General features: G+C 50.3%; 1 protein-coding gene across 1 annotated transcript; it reads right to left on the reverse strand.

The window, feature by feature from the left end:
- Window positions 1-955: 955 nt before the first annotated feature.
- Window positions 956-23,691, reverse strand: E2f2 (E2F transcription factor 2). Its single transcript, XM_048350493.1, has 7 exons — window positions 23,425-23,691; window positions 16,848-16,953; window positions 12,188-12,407; window positions 11,397-11,546; window positions 10,984-11,098; window positions 8,919-9,111; window positions 956-1,547 (listed from the first exon to the last, which is right to left on the reverse strand). Exons 1-7 carry the CDS (start codon window positions 23,674-23,676, stop codon window positions 1,276-1,278), a joined length of 1,308 nt encoding a protein of 435 aa, XP_048206450.1. The 5' UTR covers window positions 23,677-23,691; the 3' UTR covers window positions 956-1,275.
- Window positions 23,692-24,496: the final 805 nt, after the last annotated feature.

The following is a 24,496-nucleotide window of genomic DNA, read 5'->3' on the forward strand; positions in this document are numbered from 1 at the left end:
CCTAGCTCCCTGAGGGTGGGTGAAGGGCCACTTAAGACCCCCCACCCCTGGATGCCTCTCTAGAAGGCAAGCAGAGCTTATTCCCTGCCCCAGCCAGGCTAACAGGAATACTGCAGATAGTCATTCTCTGGGGAGAAGGAGTGACACTAAAGAATCTTCCCACACCTCTAAACCTAAACAAGTAACGCCTCTGTCATTAGCTGTCAAGGCCTGGTCTGCAGTGAAGAGGTCCTTCTGTACTCTCCCCCACTCCAAGGCCCTGTCAGCTCTGTCCTCAGGTCTGTGTGAGAGCTTGGAGGTAGGCTGGGAATCCTTAACGAATCAACCGTGGCCAAAAAAGAAAGGAGGAAAGAAGTCCTCCCAAGGAAGCAGGAGCAGCTCCTGGAAGTACTTCCTGTGTTCACCTCAACCTCATGATCAGGGCAAGGCGCCCTTGGCAGCCAAGATGGCTCCCCCTGTACATCTTTTGTCAGGAGCTTTCTCTGCAAGTCCCCAGAGGACTCTACATTCTAAGGTGAGGGAGAGGTAAGGAATTCCATCTGCTAGGCATCGCCTGAACTACATGCTCCTCGTTTCCACAGGAGCCTACATTATGCCTTCCCCAAGAACCTTCCTTAGAACCTTCTCTGGGATGGAGACCAGGGATTCCAGGTCGATGCTTAGCTGGAGATGCCAGACTGAGCTCTGGAGAGGACAAAGGGCCTGGCACATAATAGAATTACAAGGCCTAAGTGCAATAACATTCTAGCAAACTGGACAGGCCCACTGACAGCCCCCACTGTCACTGCTGTGGGAGTTGGCCAGGGCTTCTGGAAGCCCAGATCTACCCTTGAACAGTTAGGCAGGGATGGGCCTGTTTGAGGAGGCTTGCTAGAAACTAGAACAATCTCCCTGCTAAAACTCAGGGAGTACATTAAAAAAAAAAAAAAACTCAACCTGAAATAAATACAAAGGTATTAAGTGCTTCTTGGAAAATCGAGGGCCCTAATTATCCCTCAAAAGGAGGGGGCAGGGCCTTTCCCTGAACATGGTCACCTGTACCTGTGGTCCTTCATGTGAGAGGTCAGAAGAGAAAGGACAGGACCCCAACCCCTGACATGTTCCTCCCCTCACCTATATCCACATGGCCAGATGGCTTTCGCCATAGCAGGGAGGTTGGAAAGGAGAGGAAAACTCATACCCTGAGGCAGTACCTTGTGTCCAAGGTCCCCTGTCAGTCTGTGAGGAGGTAGAGGCGGGAAGGGGGGGGGGACTGCGGGGGACAGATAGGGCCACTCAGTTGATCAACAGATCCCCAAGGTCATAGGAGTCGAAGAGGTCACTGATGCCCTCCCCCCCATCCAGGCTCCAGAGGTAGTCCTCCTGGTCCAAGGGCGGAGAGAAGCTAATCAAAGGGGAGCTGCTGCAGGCCAGGGTCGGGGACAGCAACTGGTCCTCGGTCTGCTGCAGAAGGGGTTGTGGCAGCTCCAGCATGCTGTCGGTGGCCTCTAAGGGGATAAGGGATGGTGCTGGAGGTGGCAGATGTTGCTGGGGAGTCAGTGCTAGAGCTGCAGAAAAACAGACAAAGGGCCAAGCCTGATTCTCAGTTCTCTGGATGACTGTATACAAGCCCCCCCCCCCCCACCTGCTCCATACTGTTAGCCTAGGGACAGTCTCCCTTTCCCAGCACAAGCCCCAGTAGTCTCCTTCTCTTGCTCTCTCCTCTGCCCTCCAGCAGGTGCAGTGCCCTCCTCTCAAAATCCACCCCAGCTTCTAGACCCAGCCCACCGCAGCTTTCACCTACAAGGTGAAAGGTATGCCCTGGCTCCCAATGATATACCCTTCTTGCCTGGACCACCTGCCCCTCCCTCACCAGAAAGATCACTCCCACAGCACGACACCCTGGCCACTTCACCTTTCAAAAGCATCCTTTAAGGGACAAGCTTTCACACAAATGGTGCCAAGAAACCAGGAACCCCACAAGGGAATGCAGTTGGACCTTCATCTAACATCATGTATAAGAATAAACTCAAAGTGGATCAAAGACCTAAGACTACTTAAAATAACACTCTTACAGGAGCTGAGCACCAGCGGCTCACACAGCTGTAATCCTAGCACTGGGGAAAGAGAGAAAGGAAGGATTGTGGTTCAAGGATATCCCAAGGAAAAACGTTTGAGACATACCCCTTCACTGTCTCTGTATCTCAACCAATAGCCAAATGTGATGGCCTACACCTGTCATCCCAGTTATGGCAGGAAGTGACAGCCAGAAATCCAGGCTGTCTTAGGTCAAAAGCAAAAAAGTAACCAGGGTAAAAGGGCTGGAGGTACAGCTCAAGTGGTAGGGTGGCCTCCTGGCAAGCATAAAGACCTGAGTTCAAACTATAACAATAACCCACAACAGCTCTTATTGATTCGGGAGGCTGAGATGAAAAGGATAAGATTCAAGGCCAGACTGGGAAGAAATTCCACAAGATTCTTTTCAACTGATGGGTGGTTGAGGCTGCACCTGTCTGTCTTCTTAGGTACAACTGAAAACTAAATGGATTGCAGTTCAGGTGTGCGCTTGGGCAGACAGAGAGACCCTATCTCAAGAGTAAGCTGGATGCTAGTGGCTCATATCTGTAATCCCATTATTTGGGAGGTTGAAGTAGGATTATGAGTTTGAAGCCAGCCTGGGCTACGCAGGAAGACTGTCTTAAAAAGGGTTCATAACATTTGGTCGGGCCATGATTTTTTAAATAAAACATGAGAGGCACAAGGAAAAAAAAATTAAACTTCATGAAAAATGTTAAATTGTGCGCCAAAAAGACAAAATGAAGAGAGAGGGAAGGGATGACACTGTACAAAAGGAAATGTATGGTTTGGGAATGTGGCTTAGTGGTAGAGTGCTCACCTACGCATGCTTGAAGCCCTAGATTTGATTCCTCAGTACCACATAAACATAAAAGACAGAAGTGGCGTTCTGGCTCAAGTGGCAAAGTGCTAGCCTTGAGCAAAAGAAGCTCAGGAACAGTGCCCAGGCTCTGAGTTCAAGCCCCAGGACAGAAAGAAAGAGAGAGAGAGAGAGAGAGAGAGAGAGAGAGAGAGAGAGAGAGAGAGAGAGACAGGGCAGAAAGAAAGAGAGAGAGAAAGAAGAAGAAGGAGGAGGAGGAGGAAGAGAAGGAGGAGGAGGGGGAGGAAGAAGGGGAGGAAGGGGGGGAGGGAGAGGAAGGAAGGAGAGAGGGAGGGAGGGAGGGAAGAATGGGGGAGGGAGGGAGGGAAGAATGGGGGAGGGAAAGAAGAAGGAAAGAAGAAATGTACTCATTACCTGAGTTATTTAATTAATCCCTCTGTACATCACTTTCACAGTAATAGAATAAACTTTTTAAAAGACAAAAAGAATAAAAAGGCAGCCCAGAGAATAAAATATTTGCAAATCATGTATAATGAATTAATATCCAAAATATACACAAAACAGCTAAAACTCAATTTTAGAAAATCTGATTTTTAAAAAAATGGGCAAAGGGGGCTGGGAATATGGTCTAGTGGTAGAGTATTTGCCTTGCATCCATGAAGCCCTTGGTTCTATTCCTCAGCACCATATGTGTAGAACAAGCCAGAAGAGGCGCTGTGGCTCAAGTGGTAGAGTGCTAGTCTTAAGCAGAAAGAAGCCAGGGACAGTGCTCAGGCCGAGTCCAAGCCCTAGGACTGGCCAAAAAAACAAAAGGGCAAAGGGAGCCAGTTGCCAGTGGCTCCCATCTGTAATCCAGGCTACTCAGCACGCTGAGATCTGAATGTTATGGTTTGAAACCACCCTGGGCAGTACAGTATGGTCTAGTGGTAGAGTGCTTGCCTTGCATCCATGAAGCCCTAGGTTCTATTCCTCAGCACCACATGTATAGAACAAGCCAGAAGTAGAGCTGTAGCTCAAGTTCAAGCCGCAGGACCAACACACAAAGAAATAAATGCAGAATTAGGGATAGAGCCTTGATAAACACATTTAAAGATGGTCAGACATAACACTAATTTAGGAAATGCGAACCAAAACTATGTATGATGATATCTCATTCACATTACAACCCTGCTATCAAAAAAAGCATGATGGTATTTTTGTGTATTTTATCACATATAAGCACATAAAATATACCTGACCTCTAACCCTGTACAATTACTGGTCCATTTTTTCTGCTTTTCATTGTACACATTTTTTTGGGGGGGGCCAGTCCTAGGGCTTGGACTTAGGGCCTGAGCGCTGTCCCTGGCTTCTTCTTGCTCAAGGTTAGCACTCTACCCCTTGAGCCACAGCGCCACTTCTGGCCATTTTCTGTATATGTGGTGCTGGGGAATCGAACCCGGGGCCTCATGTATACGAGGCAAGCACTCTTGCCACTAGGCCATATCCCCAGCCCCAATTGTACACATTTTCAAAAGCTTGGGAAAGCCCATGTGTGTTCCCTTTGCTCTTCGGTCGGTCTACTTCAATCTGGGCTCTGTCCCCACCAAGCCACTTAGCATGCTGCTGCAGCCCAGCTCCCTGGCTGTACCCCCCACACTCCCAGTTCTGGTTCTGGACCCCCACGTCTTAAAAGCAGGACACCATGATGCTGTCTATGCTCTTCTTCCTGAAATACCTAGATCCACTTGGGTCTCCATAAACCTGCTTTCCTCTTACCTCTGTGGCCATTTCCCCTTGGTCTCCAGGGCTGGATCTTCCTCCTCTTCCCCTTTAACCTTCAAAGCCCCAGGCTTGCCCTGTGCGTCAAACCCTCCCCTGCTGGTCCTAAGAGCACACCTGAGACCGGGCATTTGCTCTTGGCCCTGGGCTCTACCACAACTGTTCTGCAACCTTTCTATCCAAATACTCAGACAGGCTGGGTGCTGCTGGCTCGCACCTATAGTTCTAGCTACTCAGAAGAGACTGAGATGTGAGGATCACGGTTCAAAGCCAGCCGAGGCAGGGAAGTCCAAGAGACTCAACTCCAATTAACCACAAAAAGCCAGAAGTACAGCTATGGTCAAGGGGTAGAATGGCCTTGAGCAAAAGAACTCAGGAACAGCACCCAGGCTATGAGTTCAAGCCTTAGTACCAGCAAAAAACAAAAAACTCCAACCGTATAAGCAAGATGAAATCAAAATGTCTCCCCCTAAACCCGTTTCCCCCTAGTCTTTCTCCATCAGTGACTAAGCCATGCCCTCCTCCAGTGGTCAAGCCAAAAGGCCCAAGAATCATCCAGAATTCTGCATCCAACCCGCCATCCTCTACGGAAGCAAAACTGGTCATCTCCATAGTCAATGGCTCTCTCCCTCCAAGCTGTCCATTCTCTTCCTGCCACTGCGTTATTGTGGCCCTCGCCTCCTGGGGCGCTGCAGGAATCTCCTCCCGGGCCACGACTCTCACTCTCTGTAACCTTAATGCCTTCTCACTGGTTCAGAAAAAACTCCAACTTCCAACCAAGGCTGCAATGAGCCTTTCTGTCCCTCCCTCCCGTCCCCACAGCTCAGGCTCCTGGTTCCCACCCAGTCCCAGCCACACTGGCCAGGTCCACTGAGGGAGGAAAGTGACTTCCTACACAGGGATAGGAACAAGACACCCACCTATTGGTGACATCTGAAAGATCAGAATCCCACCCGTTGTCATTTTTTTGTTAACCACAACCAAGCCATGCTTTGAAAATACAGCACCAGTGGGCAGGCTGCCTGACCGCCTCTGCCTTCCTGGGTAACCACTGACAAGTGACTGCATGTTTCTCACCCCTGAAGGGGACGATAATGACTGTCTGTCTACCTCAAAGGGCTGTGGAGGCGGAAAAGATCCTGCACGTAAACAAGTGTCTACAGAAGCCCCACTGGGATCTGCTGCTGCCCTAGAGATGGGGCACATCTTCTCTCTGATACTCAAGCAGCAGCCCTGATGGAAGCAATGCTGTCACAGTAGTGACAGATAAGGAAACTGAAGTCCAAAGATAGCAGTTAAATCTAAATTTTTTAAAAATCAAAAGCAAGGTGCTGCTAGTGGCTCACACCTCTAATCCTAACTACTCAGGAGGATGAAATCTGAGGGTTGCAGTTTAAAGCCAGCCCAGGCAGGAAAGTCCATGAAAACTTTTATCTCTAATTAACCACCAGAAAACCAGAAGTAGTACTGTGGGTCAAAGTGGTAGAGCGGTAGCCTTGGGCAAGAGCTCAGAGACAGTGCCCAGGTCCCAAGTTCAAGCCCCATGATGAACCGAAAAAAAAAAACATCTAACATCATCTGGCATGGTAGTAAACATCTATAATCCCAGCACTAGGGAGGCTGAATTGTTGGGAGCAGAAGCCTACCTGCCTTCCTTCCCACTCTTCTTTCTCAGGCTTGTGGATCAAACCCAGGGCCTCACACTTGCCAGGTAGGTGCTTTCATACTGAGCTACATCCCAGGAGGCTCTTTCTGCTCCCCATATCACACAAAGCTCTGCAGACCAGTGCTCGGTTCATACCCTCACTGTATTGTCTCATGTGACGCATGCAATATTCATGAAGAAGGGTTTATCCTCAGTCAGTTCTCAATGTATTGCCCAGGCGGGTTCTGAACCTCTAGGCTCAAGGAATCCTGCCTCCTGACTAGCTGGGGGTTAAGGTGTATGTCACCATGCCAAAAACAAAGGAACCTTAAGTGTCCCCATTTTAGAGATGTGAAAAGAGGCTTAGAGCAATTAAAGTGACTCACATTTTAGTCACCAAGTCTGTAAGACATCAGGCATAGGTTCAAAAAGAAGAGTCACATGGGCTGGGGATATAGCCTAGTGGCAAGAGTGCCTGCCTCGGATACACGAGGCCCTAGGTTCGATTCCCCAGCACCACATATACAGAAAACGGCCAGAAGCGGCGCTGTGGCTCAAGTGGCAGAGTGCTAGCCTTGAGCGGGAAGAAGCCAGGGACAGTGCTCAGGCCCTGAGTTCCAAGGCCCAGGACTGGCCAAAAAACAAAAAAAAAAAAACAAAAAGAAGAGTCACCTCTAACTCCCTGGAGGTTCAGGGATTTAAACTCAGGGTCTTGTATTTGCTACGCTTATATTCTACTAGTTGAGCCTCCCCTCCAGTTTTGGGGTTCTGTTTTCTTTGTGTGTCTTGGTCTTGGGCCTTAAACTCCAAGCCTGGATAATGTCCTTGAGATTTTTTTGCACAAGGCTAGCACTCTACCACTTGAGCCACAGCTCTACTTCTAGCTTTTGGTGGTTAATTGGAGATAAGAGTCCTGTGGGCTTTCCTATTGCATTGGTTTTGAACTGCCATCCTTAGATCTCAGCCTTCTGAGTAGCTAGGATAACAACAGTGAGTTTTTTGTTTTATTTATTAATTTTTTTTTGGAGTGCTGGGGATGGAACCCAGGGTCTACCTCATACCGGCAGGTGCCCAATCACTGGCAGCACCCCCATCTTCACAGGCCACACAAAGGTAAAAAAACTGCTACTTTATTCATGTCACACTTCCACCCAAGGTCCTGGAGGACCACTACAGTGTCGCTGGCTCTAACTTCAAAGAGCTATGCCCAAGCAGACAACTGAGAACAAAAACAGCAGCAGCAAGAGGGACCTACAGGGTGGGGCACAGGTCTGGGGAAGGAGATAGGCACTGGGGAGGTGCCCAAGGGGACAGATGGCTGGCATACGAAGCCCTGGCTCCTTGAGGAAGACAACAAACACAGAGGGGAGCTCCAGAGAGAAGGCTGTCTAACCCCGGATCAACTTGCCCTCCCTGACCCTGAGCAATTCTTCATTTGTGTATACAATGAAACACTGAATGAGATCAAGATCAGCAAACTTGTGTCAGTGCTAAGACAGGAATTTAGATTTTGTAGGACATTTGTGGTCTCTGGAACACAGTCTCCTTCTATCGCCTCAAAAAAAAAAAAAAAAAAAAAAGTAAAAACCACCAGGTGTCAGTGGCTCATGCCTGTCCTAGCTCCTCAAGAAGCTGAAATCTGAGGATTATGGTTCAAAACCTTGGCAACAAAGTCCCCGAGTCTCTTATTTCCAACTGACCACCAAAAAACCTGAAAGTAGAGCTATGGCTCAAGTGGTAAAGTGCTAGCCTTGAGCAAAAAAGCCCAGGGACAGCACCCAGGCCCTGAATTCAAGGCCCCACATTGGCACGCGCGCACACACACACACACGACAACCAATCCAGGCACTCATGGCTCACACCTGTAATCCTAACTACTCAGGAGACAGATCTGAGAATCACAGTTCACAGCCAGGCTAGGCAAGAAAGTTCATGGGGCTGGGAATATGGCCTAGTGGCAAGAGTGCTTGCCTCGTATACATGAAGCCCTGGGTTCGATTCCCCAGCACCACATATACAGGAAAAAAAATGACCAGAAGTGGTGCTGTGGCTCAAGTGGCAGAGTGCTAGCCTTGAGCAAAAGGAAGCCAGGGACAGTGCTCAGGCCCTGAGTCCAAGGCCCAGGACTGGCAAAAAAAAAGAAAGTTCATAAGACACTTATCTCCACCAAAATAAACAAATAAACCAGAAATGGAGCTGTGACTCAAGTGGTAGAGCATCAACCTTGAAAAAACAGCAAATATGAACCTGAGACCCTGAATTCAAGCATGAGTACCAGGACTCCTCTGTGAGGCCCTACACCATCAATCCAGATGGATTTCATTTCACTTTAAATAAACTTACTCTACCTAAGAAAGAAAGAAAGAAAGAAAGAAAGAAAGAAAGAAAGAAAGAAAGAAAGAAAGAAAGAAAGAAAGAAAGAAAGAAGGAAAGAAAGAAAGAAAAGAAGGAAGTGGTGCTGTGGCTCAAGCAGTAGAACGCTAGCCTGAGCTGAAGAGCTCAGGGACAGTGACCAGGCCCAGAGTCCAAGCCCTACGACTGGGGGCGAAACCTGAGTACTGACACAGTGTTAATGTTTTAGAGGGACCTAAGGCCAGCTGCCCTCCCTTCTCCCATCCCTCTGGGCAGAGCGCCTACCTGAGGTGGCTGCTGGTTCCGTGATCCCAGGACTGGTGCTACTGCTAGGCTGGGCACAGTCAGAGCTGGGGCTGAGGGTGGAAGTGGACGGGAGCGGCTCCTTGGCAGGACTGTCAGGCTCCTGTACCTCCTCGGGACACAAGTAGACTTCTATGGGCCCCTGGGTGCTCTTCAGATATATCTGCAGGCTCTCCTAGAGGTGGGTAGGGAAGAGGAGCCTGCCTAAGGCTCAGTGCTGGACACCCAGGGCCGCCCACCATCCCCATGAGCAAGCTCAGTCCTAGAGCTGGGCACTGAGGCCTGCACACCTGCCAGGAGTAATCCAGCTGCCTAAGTCCCCTTCTTTCAGGGAAATGCCTTGAATGTCTTTAGGAAATTTGCTCCCCACTCCTGGGGCATGCAGATACAGGTGGTACAACTGTAATCACAGCAGCTAGGAAAGCCAGTGATACAAATAGATCAGGGAGGCGTATGCCCAGATCAATCCAGACAACACTGGGCCCAGAACTCTGGCCGGAACAATAAGAAACAGAAACTTTTCCCACCAAAGTAGTTGAGCTGGCATCACATAAGCCATCTTCCCTAGAGGGAAGCCTGTGCGGGAAGAGCCAGCCACAAGGGCAGGGGAAGCCAAGCAGGGAATGCAGACAGGCTGGTGTGGCAACACAAAGACCGCTGGCAGTGGCACGGGAGAGAAGGTGGGCGTGACCAATTGGGATCAGCACACCAAAGGCTTCATAGAGAATGTTAAATATGTTGGTCTTGACAGACACTGGTGGCTCCTGTTTATAATCCAAGCTCTTCAGAAGGCTAAAATGAGAATTCCAACTTGAAGTCAGCCTGGACAATATCAGACTCTTATCTTCAATTAATTAGAAAAAAAGCATGAAGCAGAGGAGGGATGGTTCAATTGGTAGAGAGTGTCAGCCTTGAGCAGAAAAAGCTAAGCAACAAGAGCATTAGAGCCCTGAGTTTAAGCCCTATTACTGATACAAAATAATTTTTTTTTTAAAAAGAGGGGCTGGGAATATGGCCTAGTGGTAAAGTACTCGCCTCGTATACATGAAACCCTGGGTTCGATTCCTCAGCACCACATATATAGAAGAAGCTGGAAGTGGCGCTGTGGCTCAAGTGGTAGAGTGCTAGCCTTGAGCAAAAAGAAGCGAGGGACAGTGCTCAGGCCCTGAGTTCAAGCCTCAGGACTGGCAAAAAAAAACAAAAAAAAAACTGGTCTTGTGTCAGACATGATAGAACACAACTGTAATCCCAGTACTTGAGAATCAGAGGCAGGAAAACAGAGTTCAAGGCCAGCCTAGGTTACAGAGTGAGAGCCTGTCTCAAAAATAAACATAGGGGGCTGGGAATGTGGCCAGGTGGTAGAGTGCTTGCCTAACATGTATGAAGCCGTAGGTTTGATTCTCAGCACCACATACACAGAAAAAGATGGAAGTGGTGCTGTGGCTCAAGTGGTAGAGTGCTAGCCTTGAGCAAAAAGAAACCAGGAACAGTGCTCAGGCCCTGAGCTCAAGCCCCAGGACTGGCAACAAAAACAAAACAAATAAACAAAGCCAGCTCAGGCAGTAAAGTCCATGAGACTCTTATCTCTAACTAACCACCAGAAACCTAGAAGTGGTAGAACACTAGCCTTGAGCACAAAGAAATCAAGGACAGCGCCCAGGCCCTGAATTCAAGCCCTCTGAGACTGACAAAAAATAAATTAATTAAAAATTAAAAAAAAATATATATTTTTTTTGCTTTGAACGTAAGAAAGCAAGATCAGTAGCACAGGATTTGTGAGCACATGCAAGTATGTGTGCAGGAAACTGCAGCTAGATGCAAAACGAATAGAACATTTTTTTAGGAACAGAGATTTCCTTAGCCAGTCAGTACTCAGCTGCCATCTTTCCAGCTTCTGCCATTTGTGCTCTGGCTTGGAGACTACCAATCCTGCCATGAGCCCCAGAACACACCAGAGGAGGCCAGGGTGGACAAAGGCAAGGGATAAAGTCCACAGAGCTCCCAGGACCTCCACACCCTGGGCACCATCAGATGCCCCCTCTCTCACCTCAGCCCTGTCTGGCACTTCCAGCCTGGTCTGCGGAGGGGCCTTGACAGCAATCACCGTCTGCTCCTTAAAGGTGCCCACAGCACGAATGTCCTGGTAAGTCACATAGGCTAATGTGCGGGCCAGAGAGTTAAGAAAAGCATCTGCCTGGTCAAATTACCAGCCTCCAGCCTGCCAGGCATGAAACCTTGAGTTCAAATCCTAGTCCTGCCCCCCCACCCCACCCCCCGCCCTGACCAAGAAAAGTAACTTCAATAGGCTTAAGAAGAAATGCCACCCGAGGAAGGAAAAGAGGGTACACCCAACCCCCAACCCCTAAGGGGAAGACAATGCCTGCAGGGAGGAACCAGCACAGAATAGACATAAATGTGCTGGGCCCTTGCACTCGGGGGCCTGTCCCCCATTGAGGATATCTCTTGTTGGCATTATCCTCAGTCAGGTTCTTGAAGTTCAGAGTACAGCTCTGGATGAGCTCATCCAAGGCCTGCTCCGTGCTCATCAGCTCCTTTAGCTCCTGCCCCAGCTTCGCAGGCCGGGTGGGGTCTTCCAATATTCCCCTGCCTCTGGGAATAGAGCAGCCCCCAATGTCAGTGTCAGTCCACAGGCAGGGACCAATCTTCCCCCAGCAAGGGCTGCTGTGCAGAGCAGGCTCAATGGAGCAGAGGGAAACTCCAAAACAAGGTTTAATCAGGTGATCTGTAAATCAAGGGTGGTGCCTAGCTCCAATGGAGCTGCAAAGATTGGCCCCAGCCTCCTACACACAGCAGGGTAGCAGTGATCTCAGTCCTAGCTTCCCTGCCTGGGTTTCTTAGGGGTCAATACCAAGGGCTGAAGGTTATAAAGACCTTCCAGCAATGGAGAGAGTAATCTAGTTTATACCTACTCCTACTCAGCTCCCAAGGGCTTTCCTAAGCCAAAGAGAGAGGATCTGGGGATGTGTGACACCAGAGGAGGATCTATGGTCCTCTCAGGTCTTTACAACTGTCTCCAGTCAGCCCCTTCTCTTCACACTATTATTCCAGGACATACATCTGCTAGGCCATCAACTCAGTCTGCCCCAGCCTCTGACCCTATTGGTTACTCTTGGTCCAATCCAGCACCTGTACCCATTGGCTGTTATTCTCAGCCCTGCCCCTAACACCCACACCTATTGGCTAACGGTCCTGGCTCCACCCCCAGCACGTGCACTCTCCCCGGAACTCACACCCACTGTATGTTGTTCTTGGCCTTCTTGCGGATAAGCTGGATGCCTTCCAGCACATTGGTAATGTCGTAGATGCGCCGCTTCTGCACATCCAGCACCTCTGCAGCCCAGTTCAGGTCCAGGACCCCGTCCTGTGACTCGCTCAGCAGGTAAATGAACTTCTTGGTGAGCAGTCCCAGTGATGTGTCATACCGAGTCTTCTCCCCAGGGGACTTGGGAGCTGAGGAGGAAAAGATACACACTGACAGCTCAGGGAGGGGTAGCCTTGGGACTCCCTGAACCTATATATGGACCCATTAAGTACCACCTTTCCACACCCATCACCTCCCATTTTCACCACCATCCTCCAGTGAGGGAACCTGATAACCTAATAAGGGGAAAGTGGTCTGGGTAAAGCCAGGTCTGTCTGCAAGAAACACTTGAGACATGAATCCAAGAGTCCTAATTCATGGATTTAAAATTCAGACCATCTGCCCCAGCCTTCCTTTTTTTTTTTTTTCTTTTGGCCAGTCCTGGGCCTTGGACTCAGGGCCTGAGCACTGTCCCTGGCTTCTTTTTGCTCAAGGCTAGCACTCTGCCACTTGAGCCACAGCGCCACTTCTGGCCGTTTTCTGTATATGTGGTACTGGGGAATCGAACCCAGGGCCTCATGTATACGAGGCAAGCACTCTTACCACTAGGCCATATCCCCAGCCCCCAGCCTTCCTTCTTAACCCTGTCAGTTATAACAGGAATCTAAAACTGCCATATGGTGAACCCAACAAGCCTGGATTTGAAAATTTTTGTGTTGTTGTGAGACTTGAACTCAAAGCCTGGATGCTGTCCCTGAGCCTCTCTGTGCCCAAGGCTACTAGTGCTCAACCACTTGAACCACAGGGCCACTTCCAGTTTTTAAGAGTGGTTAGTTGGACGTAAGAGTTTCACAGGGACTTTCCTGCCTGGGCTGGCTTCCAATCACAATCATCAGAACTCAGCCTCCTGAGTAGCTAGGACTATAGGCGGGGCCACAAACACCCAGCTGAGAATGTGTTTATAGATATACCTTTGCTTTTTTCTTTCCCTGGAATACAATAACTACCCTGAGAGCAATCAATCATATAACATCAAATAGGGCAGTTCAAGAAAAGGAGACGGGTGTCACAAGACCACATCTCTGCTGCAGCATCTGAAGACCCCAAGGGGTCTTTTGCAATCAAGTGATTTGTAAGTCACATAGTAAGTTAGTGGCCAAACTAGTTCTGGAACTAAGATTCTCCAGAAAGAGGACATCAGAATCCCTTAACACAGTAGATAGATGGCAAGGCTTTGGCACAGACTTCTCTGCCAGATTTTGTGTCCACGGCAGACATTACTAATGAATTGGCATTTACTGGTCCTACCCAGCTTTTTTTTTTTTTGGCCAGTCCTGGGCCTTGCACTCAGGGCCTGAGCACTGTCCCTGGCTTCTTCCCGCTCAAGGCTAGCACTCTGCCACTTGAGCCACAGCGCCGCTTCTGGCCGTTTTCTGCATATGTGGTGCTGGGGAATCGAACCTAGGGCCTCGTGTATCCGAGGCAGGCACTCTTGCCACTAGGCTATATCCCCAGCCCCCTACCCAGCTTTAGAATCCTTCAGTGCAGTACTCTGAGCAGCCTCTATCACCAATCAATTGTAAAGGAAACTTAGTCATTCCCAATCTAGCTGTGCCTTGTCATAAAGATAGGACAAGGAGTCACAGAAGAGGAGACAGTCAAGTCACATCACAGTCCTGCCTAGATCCCCAGATATTCTGACTGATCAATCTCACCCAGTCACATACCTTAGGTATCAGGAAAAACTTGTATTTCTCCCCCAAACACACTTGTTAAAACTTCCACTTTAGCCAGAATATTGACTCAAGTATTCCAAGAAATCCCTGCAGGTTCGCTTTAGTATAAAGCTCTAGATGAGCAGCCTTTGGATCCTGAACCCTCTGGGGGTTAGCAAAGGCTGACTAAATTAATTCAGGTATCTCTTGTATTTGAAACATTTAGTTCTCTCTTCATGTGGGACTAACTCTGTTATGTTAACCCCTGCTCCGAGCTGAGCTCAGTTATTTTTTAGAAAAAGGTCACACTGAGCTGGGCGCTGGTGGCTCACACTTGTAACCCAAGCTACTCAGGTAGCTGAGATCTGAGCAAAGTCCTTGAGACTCTTAGCTACAATTAATCACCAAAAAAAGCCAAAAGTGGAATTATGGCTCAAGTGGTAGAGTGCTAGACTTGAACAAAAAAAAGCTCAGGGACAAGTACCCACGCCCTGAGTTCAGGACAGGTTCAAAAAAACGGGGGGTGGGGCTGGGAATATGGCCTAGTGGTAAAGTGTTCGCCTCCTATACATGAAGCCCTGGGTTTGACTCCTCAGCACCACATATATAGAAAAGGCCGGAAATGGCACTGTGGCTCAAGTGGCAGAGTGCTAGCCTTGAGCAAAAAGAAGCAAGGGACAGTGCTCAGGCCCTGAGTTCAAGCTCCAGGACTGGCAAAAAAAAAAAAAAAAAAAAAAAGTAGAGCTGTGACTCAAGTGGTAGAGCAAAAAAGCCAAAGGAGAGTTCAAGGCCATGATTTCAAGCCCCAATATGGGCATAACAAATTAATTAAAATAGCGAGTTCCCATATAAACACTGGTCTTCATCTTGTTTAGCTCCTGACTAGAGTAGTATGGAAGCAGCAGTATAATTACCCAGGCTTTTATCCTGACTCCATTGCTAGCTGTATGGCCTTGGGTAAATCATAGGCTCTGAGCCTCAAGTTATGGGTCAACAAAAGGGACATGATCCTATGAGAACAGGATCAAATCAGGAATACACAGGAAACCTTGCCAAACCAGAATGTGTGATACTGTAAGGCTGCCCAATACATAGGTACATTATACTGGCTAGGTGTGATTTAAAAAAATAATAATAAAAGTAATTTTTTCTTGTGCCAGTCAGTATTGTAGCTTGAACTCAGAACCTGGGTACTATCCTTTAGCATTTTCACTGAAGGCTGGTGCTCCACCACCTGAGCCACAGCTCCACTTCTAGCTTTTTAATGGAGGATAGTCTTTTGGACTTTCCTGCCATGGCTGGCTTTGAACTATGATGCTCAGATCTGAAGCTTCCTGAGAAGCTAGGATTACAGGCATGAGACACAGGTACCCAGCTTATAATAAATTTTTAATATTTTATTGTTATTATTGTTATTATTAAATTATTAAACAGAAAGGTTATCATTTCACAATTCAAGTAATGTGTACATTTCTCTTTTGGACCCTGTCACCCCTTCCTTCACTTTCCCTCAGTTTGCCCCCTCTCGTTCCTACCCACAAGTTGCACACTTCATTTTCCACATAGGGTATACGGAATACCATGATTGCATTTGCTCACCCTTCTTCCCTCCCTTTCTGTGCCCCAGCCTTTAGAAGCAGAAAAAAAGATAAACACACAATAACAACACCACATCAGAATTTATTTTTAAGAAATCAAAAGCTGGGTGCTGGTACTCATGCTGTGGCTCAAGCAGTAGTGTGAAAATGTCCCTTGAGCAAAAAATGAAACTGAAGGACAGTGCCCAGGCCCTGAGTTCAAGTCCCAGGAGCAGTGCACTCACATATGTGCACACACACAACTCAAACGCAGGGTGCCAGTGGCTCACACCTATAATCCTAGCTACTCAAGATGCTGAGATCTGAAGATCATGGTTCAAAGCCAGCCCTGGCAGAAGTCCCTCGAGACTCCAAATTAAGCACTCAAAACCTGGAAGTGGCACTGTGGCTCAAGTGGTAGAGCAGAGCACTAGCCTTGAGCACAAAGAGGCTCAGGGACAGTACTCAGGCCATGAGTTCAAGGCCTACAATCAAAAAACAAAAACAAACAAACAAACAAAAAAACCCTCAATTTCTGCCTGTGTATTATCAGTTCAGTGGATGTGGAGGAGCTCTCAGTCAGTCCTGTCACCTGCTGTGTTTTTACATCATTTTGCAGCAGAGCGCTGGTGGCTTACGCCTATAAATCCTAGCTACTTAGGAGTCTGAGAGACCTCGGTTAGTGGTTCAAAGCCAGCCAGGACAGGAAAGTTCATAAGACTCTGCCAATTAATCACAGAAAAAGCCAGAAGTCTTGCTGTGGCTCAAATGGTAGAGTGCTAACCTTGAGCAAAAGGTGCTCAGGGACAATGCCCAGGCTCAGAGTTCAAGCACCAGGATAGGAGAAAAAAATAAAAAAAATAATTAAATTAATCATTTGTAGTCTGCTGAGTGTTTGTTTCCTTGCCCTTAATTTTGTGAAAATCTGCCTCCTCCCAAAGTAAATGGTGTCCCCAAGGCAAGGTAAAAGTGAATATGCAGCAGGCTCTCACAGTACCAGCAGAAAAAAAACAAAAAACATGAATATGCATAATTGAAATGATAAAGTGAAATTTTCATATTTGTTTCTTGAAAGGCAGCAGAAGTTGGGTAGTGATACAAAAAATAAATCCGCATTCTCAGTACACTTAACTCCCTACATCCTGAGCATGCATATTTTTTCCTTGGACCCATGTGCCTGAGGATACCAAGGACACCAAAGGTCTACTGTACAAGTATCAGTCCTGGCGATCTGGGAAGGGCTGCTGCCCTCTGCCTCTGCCCATCCCACCCCGGATGTCCTGGGGCAAGCTCTTACTTTTGGGGCTAGGCAGGCCATCCACCGGGATGCACTTCCCCAGGGGAGTCCGGAATTCAGTGACTGCAGGCCTTTCGATGCCCTCCAGGTCCAGCTTCCTTTTGGCCTTGGAGAGAGGAGGAGGGAGAGACAGCGTCTGAGAATCAGTCCCTTCATTAGCCTTTTCCTGACCTGGAGGGAAGGCACAGAGGTCACCTGCAGTCACCTCCAGTGCCTGGGGTCACCAGTCCAGGTGAAATGCAATAGCATTTGGGAAGGAAGTATCGAGCCGTGGCAAATAAAACTCCTATCGCTGAGGCCCAAACCTAGCAGTCCTACAAATGCACGTGACCAAGGGTTCAGGGTCCCACAAGTACTACACAACCACCTCCCAGAACACAGGGGGAAGTGGGCGTGGCCTAAACCACACCAGGCTGGGGATTGGCCCCTCCTAGCGAGCAGCTGGCCCAGCCATCACTGCCCCACAGCTGGCTCTTATCAGGGTGGGGCCCAGCATCCGCCCAGGCCCACAGTACTTCCTGGCGTGGTGCCACACCCCAGGGAGGTACCCACAGTTGAGAAGCAGCACAAACATCCCCACCCCCAGGTATGGGCTCCAGCAGGAGCTTCCTTTCTTGCCTGCTGAGGGGCAGACAATGAGTCCTTCCTTCCTCCTGGTCTTCAGAACAAGCAGCTGAGGCCCTGCTGCCCCTCCCCATTCCCGCCAAGCTTGGGCAACACCTGCTGGAGAAATCAAACCACAGACCCATTCGCTCCCCTCCACCCAGGCACCAGCGCTGCCACCACCATCACCACCACCAAGTAGTAGCCCCAATGTGGCAAGAGTTGCCCTGCCCGGGAAGAGCTTCCTTTAAGGCTGGGGAGGGGCAGAGCAGAACTGGGGCACTGGGCACAAGGCCAGCTGAATTCTCCAGCACGTTTGTGAACTCACTGTGTGATCCGGGGACCAGCTCCATAGCTAGGAGCCTCAGTTTTCTGCTCTGTAAAGTGGGCCAGAAAACCCTGACATCCAGGGCTATGGTGAGGACTCAAGTGTAAGTTCTGGAACACTGAAGGGACTCAGGAAATGCACAGCCCCTTCCCCAAATCTGATCTCAACATCTTCCTGGACACACCCGCTGGGGGCCAATGAGCCCATTTCCTTCCTCCTCTGTTCCTGGTACCCCAGACACCACCGCTGCTGCCCTGAGTGAAAAGCCTATTTTTTTAACACTTGGTGCTGAGGTCATGCTCCACAGGACTGAGACTTAACTGCTGCTGAGCACAGCTGGGCTGACAGGTGGAGGAGGCTGACAGCCCCTACTGGTATCAGACCCCTCCCCCACTCCTTCCTCCTCCAGGAAGTCTTCTGGGGTTGAGTGGAGGACCTTTGCTTCCCAGGTAGTGTTACTCTCCTCCATCCCTAAAACCTCCCAGTTTATTCCTCCTGAAGTCTCTCCCCTGAACATTCCTTATCTACCTCTCCCCGGGTGAAATCTACATTCCAAGGGTCTGGCCCTACCCTGTCACTAGAGAAAGTCCTCAGGCTCAGAGCCAAGCCGTTCTCTCACCAGCCCTCCCCAGCAGCACAGGCTGAAATAATAAGAGGCCAAGTAAGCACCAAGACCTGTCAGTCTTGACCATGGCTGTCCACCCCAGGATCCTTCCCTTCCCACATTCCTGGGTCAGGCTGAGGCCCACCTCTCCCTGCCCCCAACTCACTACCCTTGAGAGGCAAGTAGTAGAAAAGGACCTTGACCAGAAACCCATGTGGGGCCTATCACACGTTCCCACTTCCTATAACGTCAGGAAAAGCAATCTCTCTTGGCAGCCAAGAGGACTCACCCAGGAGGGTTTGAATCCTAGGACACACAGGGAGAGCAAGCATCTAACCCTGGTCTAAACTCTAAGGCGCCATCCCACATAATTCCCCAGAATTTGCTAGAATGTGGGACCAAGGCCTGGCTGGCTATGTCCCATCTACCCTCATAGCTTCACACACTGTCTTCTTCCCCCTCCCCCTATCCTATACCTAAGCATAAAGTGTCACCCATCAAGGTGACACCCTCCTAGGCTCTGCCCAGAAAAGTCAGCAAATGACTTGGCTGAGCCTGTAAAATGGAGGTGACAGAGGACAAGCCCCAGGAGACGCTGTGCCAGCCTTGGAGTCTGACCAGCCTGGTTCAAATGAGGCCCCCTCCTCCTTCCCACCACCCCCTCCCAGGTACTGGGGCTTGAATTTAGGACCCAGACACGGTCCTTTAGCTTTTTCACTCAATGCTGGTGCTCTGGCAGTTGCAGATCTTTGCTGGTTAAAGATAAAAATGTAATGGACTTTTCCTGTCCAGGCTGGCTTCGAACCAGGATCCTCAGATGTGAGCCACCAGTGTCCAGCAGTCTCCTCCTTTCTTAGCTGGATGAGCTAGGCACTCAGGTCACGGTGAGCACCTGTAAAGTTGGGCTGATGATCAGCTCCATCTCTGTGGAGAACTTACAACAGAGGGCTCTGCCCAGGCCAGTGCTCAGACTGAGGATGCCAGCAAGGGCAGAGTTCAAGGGTGAACTGAAAACCAAGAACAGGAGTGAGCAAAACAAAGGTCTACTACTAAGCCCAGAGGCCTGCATGGCTCTAAGCCGGACCCTCTTAGGAAGCCCCTTTCACCTAGTTAGGACTCCAGTCCTTAACCCCTTGGGAGAACTGTATTCTCCTTCCCAAAGCACCATCCCCTTACAGGCACAAGTTGAAACTAGGTCAGAGAAGGGGAAGTGGATTGGCCTAAGGTCACTCAAAGAATACAGCCAGGTCTCTCCACAGTTCTAAGCCCAACAACAGTAAGGTGAAGCACATGTAAGGCACCTCCCCAAGCCCTCAGTTTCCAGCTGAACACTGTGGCAGCTGCAGAGTCCTGGCCTGCAGCCCTCTCTCCAGGGACCCCCCCAAAGCCTGCATTTCCTCTCTAACCTGCCTGATAGAGTCACAAAAAGAAAAAAAGAGTTTATTTTCAGCCTGAGCGCAATCATCCCTGTAGTCCCAGGCACTCATGAAGCTAAAGGTGAATCACTTGAGCTCAGGAGTTCAAGGCCAGCCTAAGCAATATAGCCAGATTTAGGAGGCTGAGATCTGAGGATGGCTGCTCTAAATCAATCTGAGCAGAAAAGTTTATGGCATTTTTTTTATTTGGGGGGGAGGGTCAGTCATAGGGCTTGAACTCAGGGCCTGCAGGTGCTGTCCCTGAGAGCTCTTTCACTCAAGGCTAGTGATCTACCACTTTGAGCCACAGTGCCCCTTCCAGCTTTCTGGTAGTGAATTGGAGATGGGAGTGTTTCAGACTTTCCTGGGCTGGCTTCAAAGTAGGATCCTCAGATCTCAGCTTCCTGAGTAGCTAGGATTACAGGCATGAGCCACCAGCATGCAGCCCATGAGACTCTTGACTCTTATCTCCAATTAACTAGCAAAACTCTGAAAGTGTCTCAAGTGCTAAAGCACCAGCCTTAAGTGAAAAAAGCCAAGAAAGAATACAAGGTCCTGAGTTCAAGCCCAGTACTCATACACTGTCACACACACACGTACCATTGTCCCCAGTGTCCTCCAGGGCTACATGCCTGGCCAGAGGAAGGCTCCCCAAAGGAGAATGAGTCCCTGAGGGGGGCAGCAAGAACACTGGACAGACATGGAGAGGCACCATCCCCTTACTTAGCTGCCTTCCCTTTAAAGAACAGCACCCCACTAAATCCTGCTCACCCTGCACTTTGCAGCCTGACCACACCCAGGGTTGGGTTTGGAGCTGCTCCAGGTCACACCCTGGTAAATTGAGCAAGCAGGGGGCAGCCCTGTCCATGAGGCTGAGCCTCAGCAGCTGAGGACCAAGGGGAGATTGGGAAGTTCTAGACCTGGCAGGTCTTCAAGGGGTCTGGTCCAAGGAGACTCTCTCACTTCTTGGCTGTCTGTGTCTTGAGCAAATGACTTCACTTGTCTTCTCAGTTGGATAAAGTTTCTTCATCTGCCAAGTGCCTGATACCAGGCATCGTGACACAAGATAGCAAGTGTGGAGGGTGCCAGGCAGTGCTTGGCATATGAGAGGCACTTGGTAAAGGACAGCCATTCTTGCTAAGATCACTCAGCACCCCTGCCCGCCCTTCCCCCAGGAACAGGGTATAGACAGATGCACTCAGCTTCCTCTGGAAGGGTTCAAAACACTTCAAAGCCACAGCTGTTACTGAAACTTTGAGGCTGAAAGCAGCTGGCCAGAGAAGAGGCTAAGCCCTGCACCCAGCCCTTTCCTGAGCGAGGGCTCCCACCTCCTGGGTTGGGCAGTTCTGGGTTGGTCAAGGCTGCAGAGAGCTGCCTTGTAGGTCTAGTCACCATCTCCCTGAATGACCTTGGACAGATCACATCCTCGATCTCACTGTTTCTTTCCCCCTATAACATGGAAATACTATTACAACTACTTCACAGGCTACAAAAGGTTCAGGCTATAAAACACCAAACATGCTGGGTGCCAGTGGCTCACACCTGAAATCCCAGCTACTCAGGAGGCTGAGATCTGAGGAGCTTGGTTCAAAGCCAGCCCAGGTAGGAGAGGACATGAGTGAACAAACCACAAAAGAAAGGCAGAAGTGAAGCTGTGGCTCAAGTAATAAGTGCTAACATTGAGCAAAAGAGCTCAGAGGCAGCATCCAGACCCTGAGTTCATGCTCCAGTACCAGCACACACATATAAAATAGTAATAGACACAAAATATTGAACACAAGACGAAAGTTGAGCCGGCCACCAGTGGCTCACACCTGTAATCCTAGCTACTCAGGAGGATGAGATCTGTTTGCAGTTCAAAGCCAGCCCAGATAGAAAAGTCCGCATGAGAGTCTTATCTCCAATTAACTACTGAAAAACTAGTAGTGAAGCTGTGGCTCAAAGTGGTAGAGTGCTAGCCTTGAGCAAAAGAGCTAGCTCACAGACAGTGCCCAGGTCCTGAGTTCAAGACCCACAACCCTACTGGGAAAAAAAAAAAAAAAAGATGGGTTGAGAATGTGGCTTTGTGGTAGATTGCTTGAAGCCCTAGGTTCAATTCCTCAGCACCACAGAAACAGAAAAAGCTGGAAGTGGTCCTGTGGCTCAAGTAGTAGAGTACTAGCCTTGAGCAAAAGGAAGCCAGGGACAGTGCTCAGGCTCTGAGTTCAAGCCTCAGGACTGCCAAAAAAAAAGATGAAAGTTGTCCTCAGTTGCTTGAACTGGGCATAGCAATCTCTTGCTTCCTGCCCTTCTAATTGGAAAATGTGTAGAAAAGGCACCAGTGGCCCATACTTATAATCCTAGCTACTCAGAGGGCTGAAATCTGAGGATCACAGTTTGAAGACTGCCATGACAGAAAAGTCAGGGAGACTCATCTCTAATTAACCACTTAACAGCTGGAAATGTAACTGGCTCAAGTGGTAGATCACCAGCCTTGAGCAGAAAAAGTGAAGAGCCATCATCCAGGCTCTGAGTTCAAGCCCTAGTACCAGCGCAAAAAAAGAAGGGAGGGAGCTCCAGAAGGTAAAACAAAGGCTGATGCCAAGGGCAGAAAATGGGGCTGTCCCTGCAGCCAGATGGCTAGGACTAGTGCCTGCTGACTGGCACAGGTCTGAGCAGATGCCTCTAGGACTGGAGAAGAGGGGGAGGATATATTACCCTGGATCCAAACTTACTCATCACCCCCACAACTAAGCACACTTACAACATCCCCACCTCCCCTTCCTAGGGCCTTCTTCCAAAAATGCACCACCTGGAGTTGGGAACAACAGAAATGAGCTAGCCCAAACACAGCTATCACAGGCATGCACACATTTTCAAGAAGGGGAAACTGAGGTCCAGACAGGTCCAAACACACACAGTACATTTGAGGCAATCTAAAACAGAAAACCAAGCTCCCCAACATCTACCTCAAGTCCCCCAGGGCCTTTTCCACTCCACCCCCACCCTGAGGTAGTTTCTTTTCGCAAGGGCCACCATATTCTGGGCCCTCTCTGGCTACAGGCCTGGGGCTGGAGTGAGCAGCTTACAAGAATAGAAACCCCAAGAGGGCGGCCTGCATTTGAGTCTAAGATATAGGCCATGTGGAGGAAAGACTGGGTTTGGCAGAGGACTTGGGACAGACACCTGGTAAGGAGTGGCTAGATGGCCAATTTGGAGTCTGTCCAAGCCAGATTGAACTCAAGAGAAACCCAGGACCTATTCCCCTGTCTTCAAGTCCCCAAAATATCCCCAGGCCAAGTCTTGTGCCAGGCCCATAGCAGGTGCTGGTTTCCTGACCAAACAATGAAAGAAGAATGAATGGTGGCAGTGTCGAACACTGAGGGACAATGGGTCAGGTCTCTAGACTCCCTGTCCAGTGCTCATTCTACTCCACTACAGCGAGTGATTTTGTAGCACTGTAAATTTAAAAATAAACAGGTCTTCTGCTCAGATATTGGGGCAATGGATTGTTCTGAAGACTCAAAGCTCGTCCTCCCCCTCAGCAAAATAGAACCAGCCTCCCGGGGCCTCGGAGAGCCCTTCCTGCCCGCCCCCCACCCCCGGGACCCAGCGGAAAGCAAAGCGGCAGGGGGTCCCCAGCATTACCGGCAGCCGGCCAGCAGGCGCGCAGCGCACCACTCGGCCCTCGGGTCGGTGGGGGGTGGCGTCGAGGCAGGTGCCGGGCGCCAGGACGGGAGGCGCCGTCTGCGGGTACAGCGCGGTGTAGTAGGTGGTGGTGACCGGGCAGAGCTGGGGGCTGCTGAGGACCGGCGCCCACAGCTCCGGGGGGCTCAAGCCGGCCATCCCCTCGGCGGGCTGCACGGCGGCGGGAGCCAGAGGTCGGGGTCCGCGCAGCATGCTGCCGACGGCGCCCCCTACCCGGCCGGGCCAGGCGCCCCCGCGGGCACCCGCGGGCTCTGGAGCCGGCTGCGGCTCACACGGCCCGCGGCATGGCGCGGAGGCCGGGACGGGGTGGGGGGGTGGGGGGAAGCCGCCAATGGGCACCGCGGAGCTCGGCCCGACCCTCCCCTCCTGGCCGGCGGCCGAGCGGAGCGGCGCTCCGAGGTGGCCCGGCGCCGCTGGCACTGCCGGGGGCCGTGCGGCCCCGGAGCCTGGGCGCCCGGGTGCCGAGACGCGACGCGCGGGGACGCGGGAGGGGGCCCCGATGGTCCTGACTCGCCCTCAGCTCGCTCTCCGGCCTCGGAGCCTCTCCGCCTCGCTTGCTCTCGCTCGCTTGCTCGCTCGCTCGGATTTTTTTTTTTTTTTTTTTTTTTTTAGCGCCAAACTGCGTGCCGCGAAATTCGGATCTCCCGCGGAAAATGCCATGTTTTGATTGGCTGACGCGACACGTGAGGCTCCGCCCCCTCCCCCAGGGAAAGACGCCTCACGGAGGCTGCACGGGCAGCCCGGCGCCTCCGCTTAAAGGGGCCGTAACACCTGTTGTCCGGACCGACCTCGGCTGGCGGTTGCAGCCCAAGAAATGAGGCTAAGGGCCATTCTGGGCCACAGTGCTGAGACGCTTTGAGCTGCGCACTGCATGCTGAGAAATGAGCCCGAGTGCCAGGGAGATGGGGGGCGGGGAAGGGGAGGAGCAATGGGGGGACCGGGGAAGAGTCTAGGTCCTTCAGTGCATTTCCCAGGCCACAGGTTTAGCTGGATTATATGTGCATTTATATCT

Source organism: Perognathus longimembris, chromosome 7 (assembly GCF_023159225.1).
Source record: "Perognathus longimembris pacificus isolate PPM17 chromosome 7, ASM2315922v1, whole genome shotgun sequence".
Classification (NCBI taxonomy): Eukaryota; Metazoa; Chordata; class Mammalia; order Rodentia; family Heteromyidae; genus Perognathus; species Perognathus longimembris.

What these genes read in the sequence shown, in the direction of transcription:
- E2f2 (XM_048350493.1), bottom strand. Translation starts at nt 23,676, where the DNA reads ATGCTGCGCGGACCCCGACCTCTGGCTCCCGCCGCCGTGCAGCCCGCC. An exon ending in CGCCTGCTGGCCGGCTGCCG is followed by an intron (nt 16,954 to 23,424) that starts GTAATGCTGGGG and finishes CCTCTCTCCAAG; the next exon opens with GCCAAAAGGAAGCTGGACCT. An exon ending in AAGTGCCAGACAGGGCTGAG is followed by an intron (nt 9,112 to 10,983) that starts GTGAGAGAGGGG and finishes ACCCACCTCTAG; the next exon opens with GAGAGCCTGCAGATATATCT.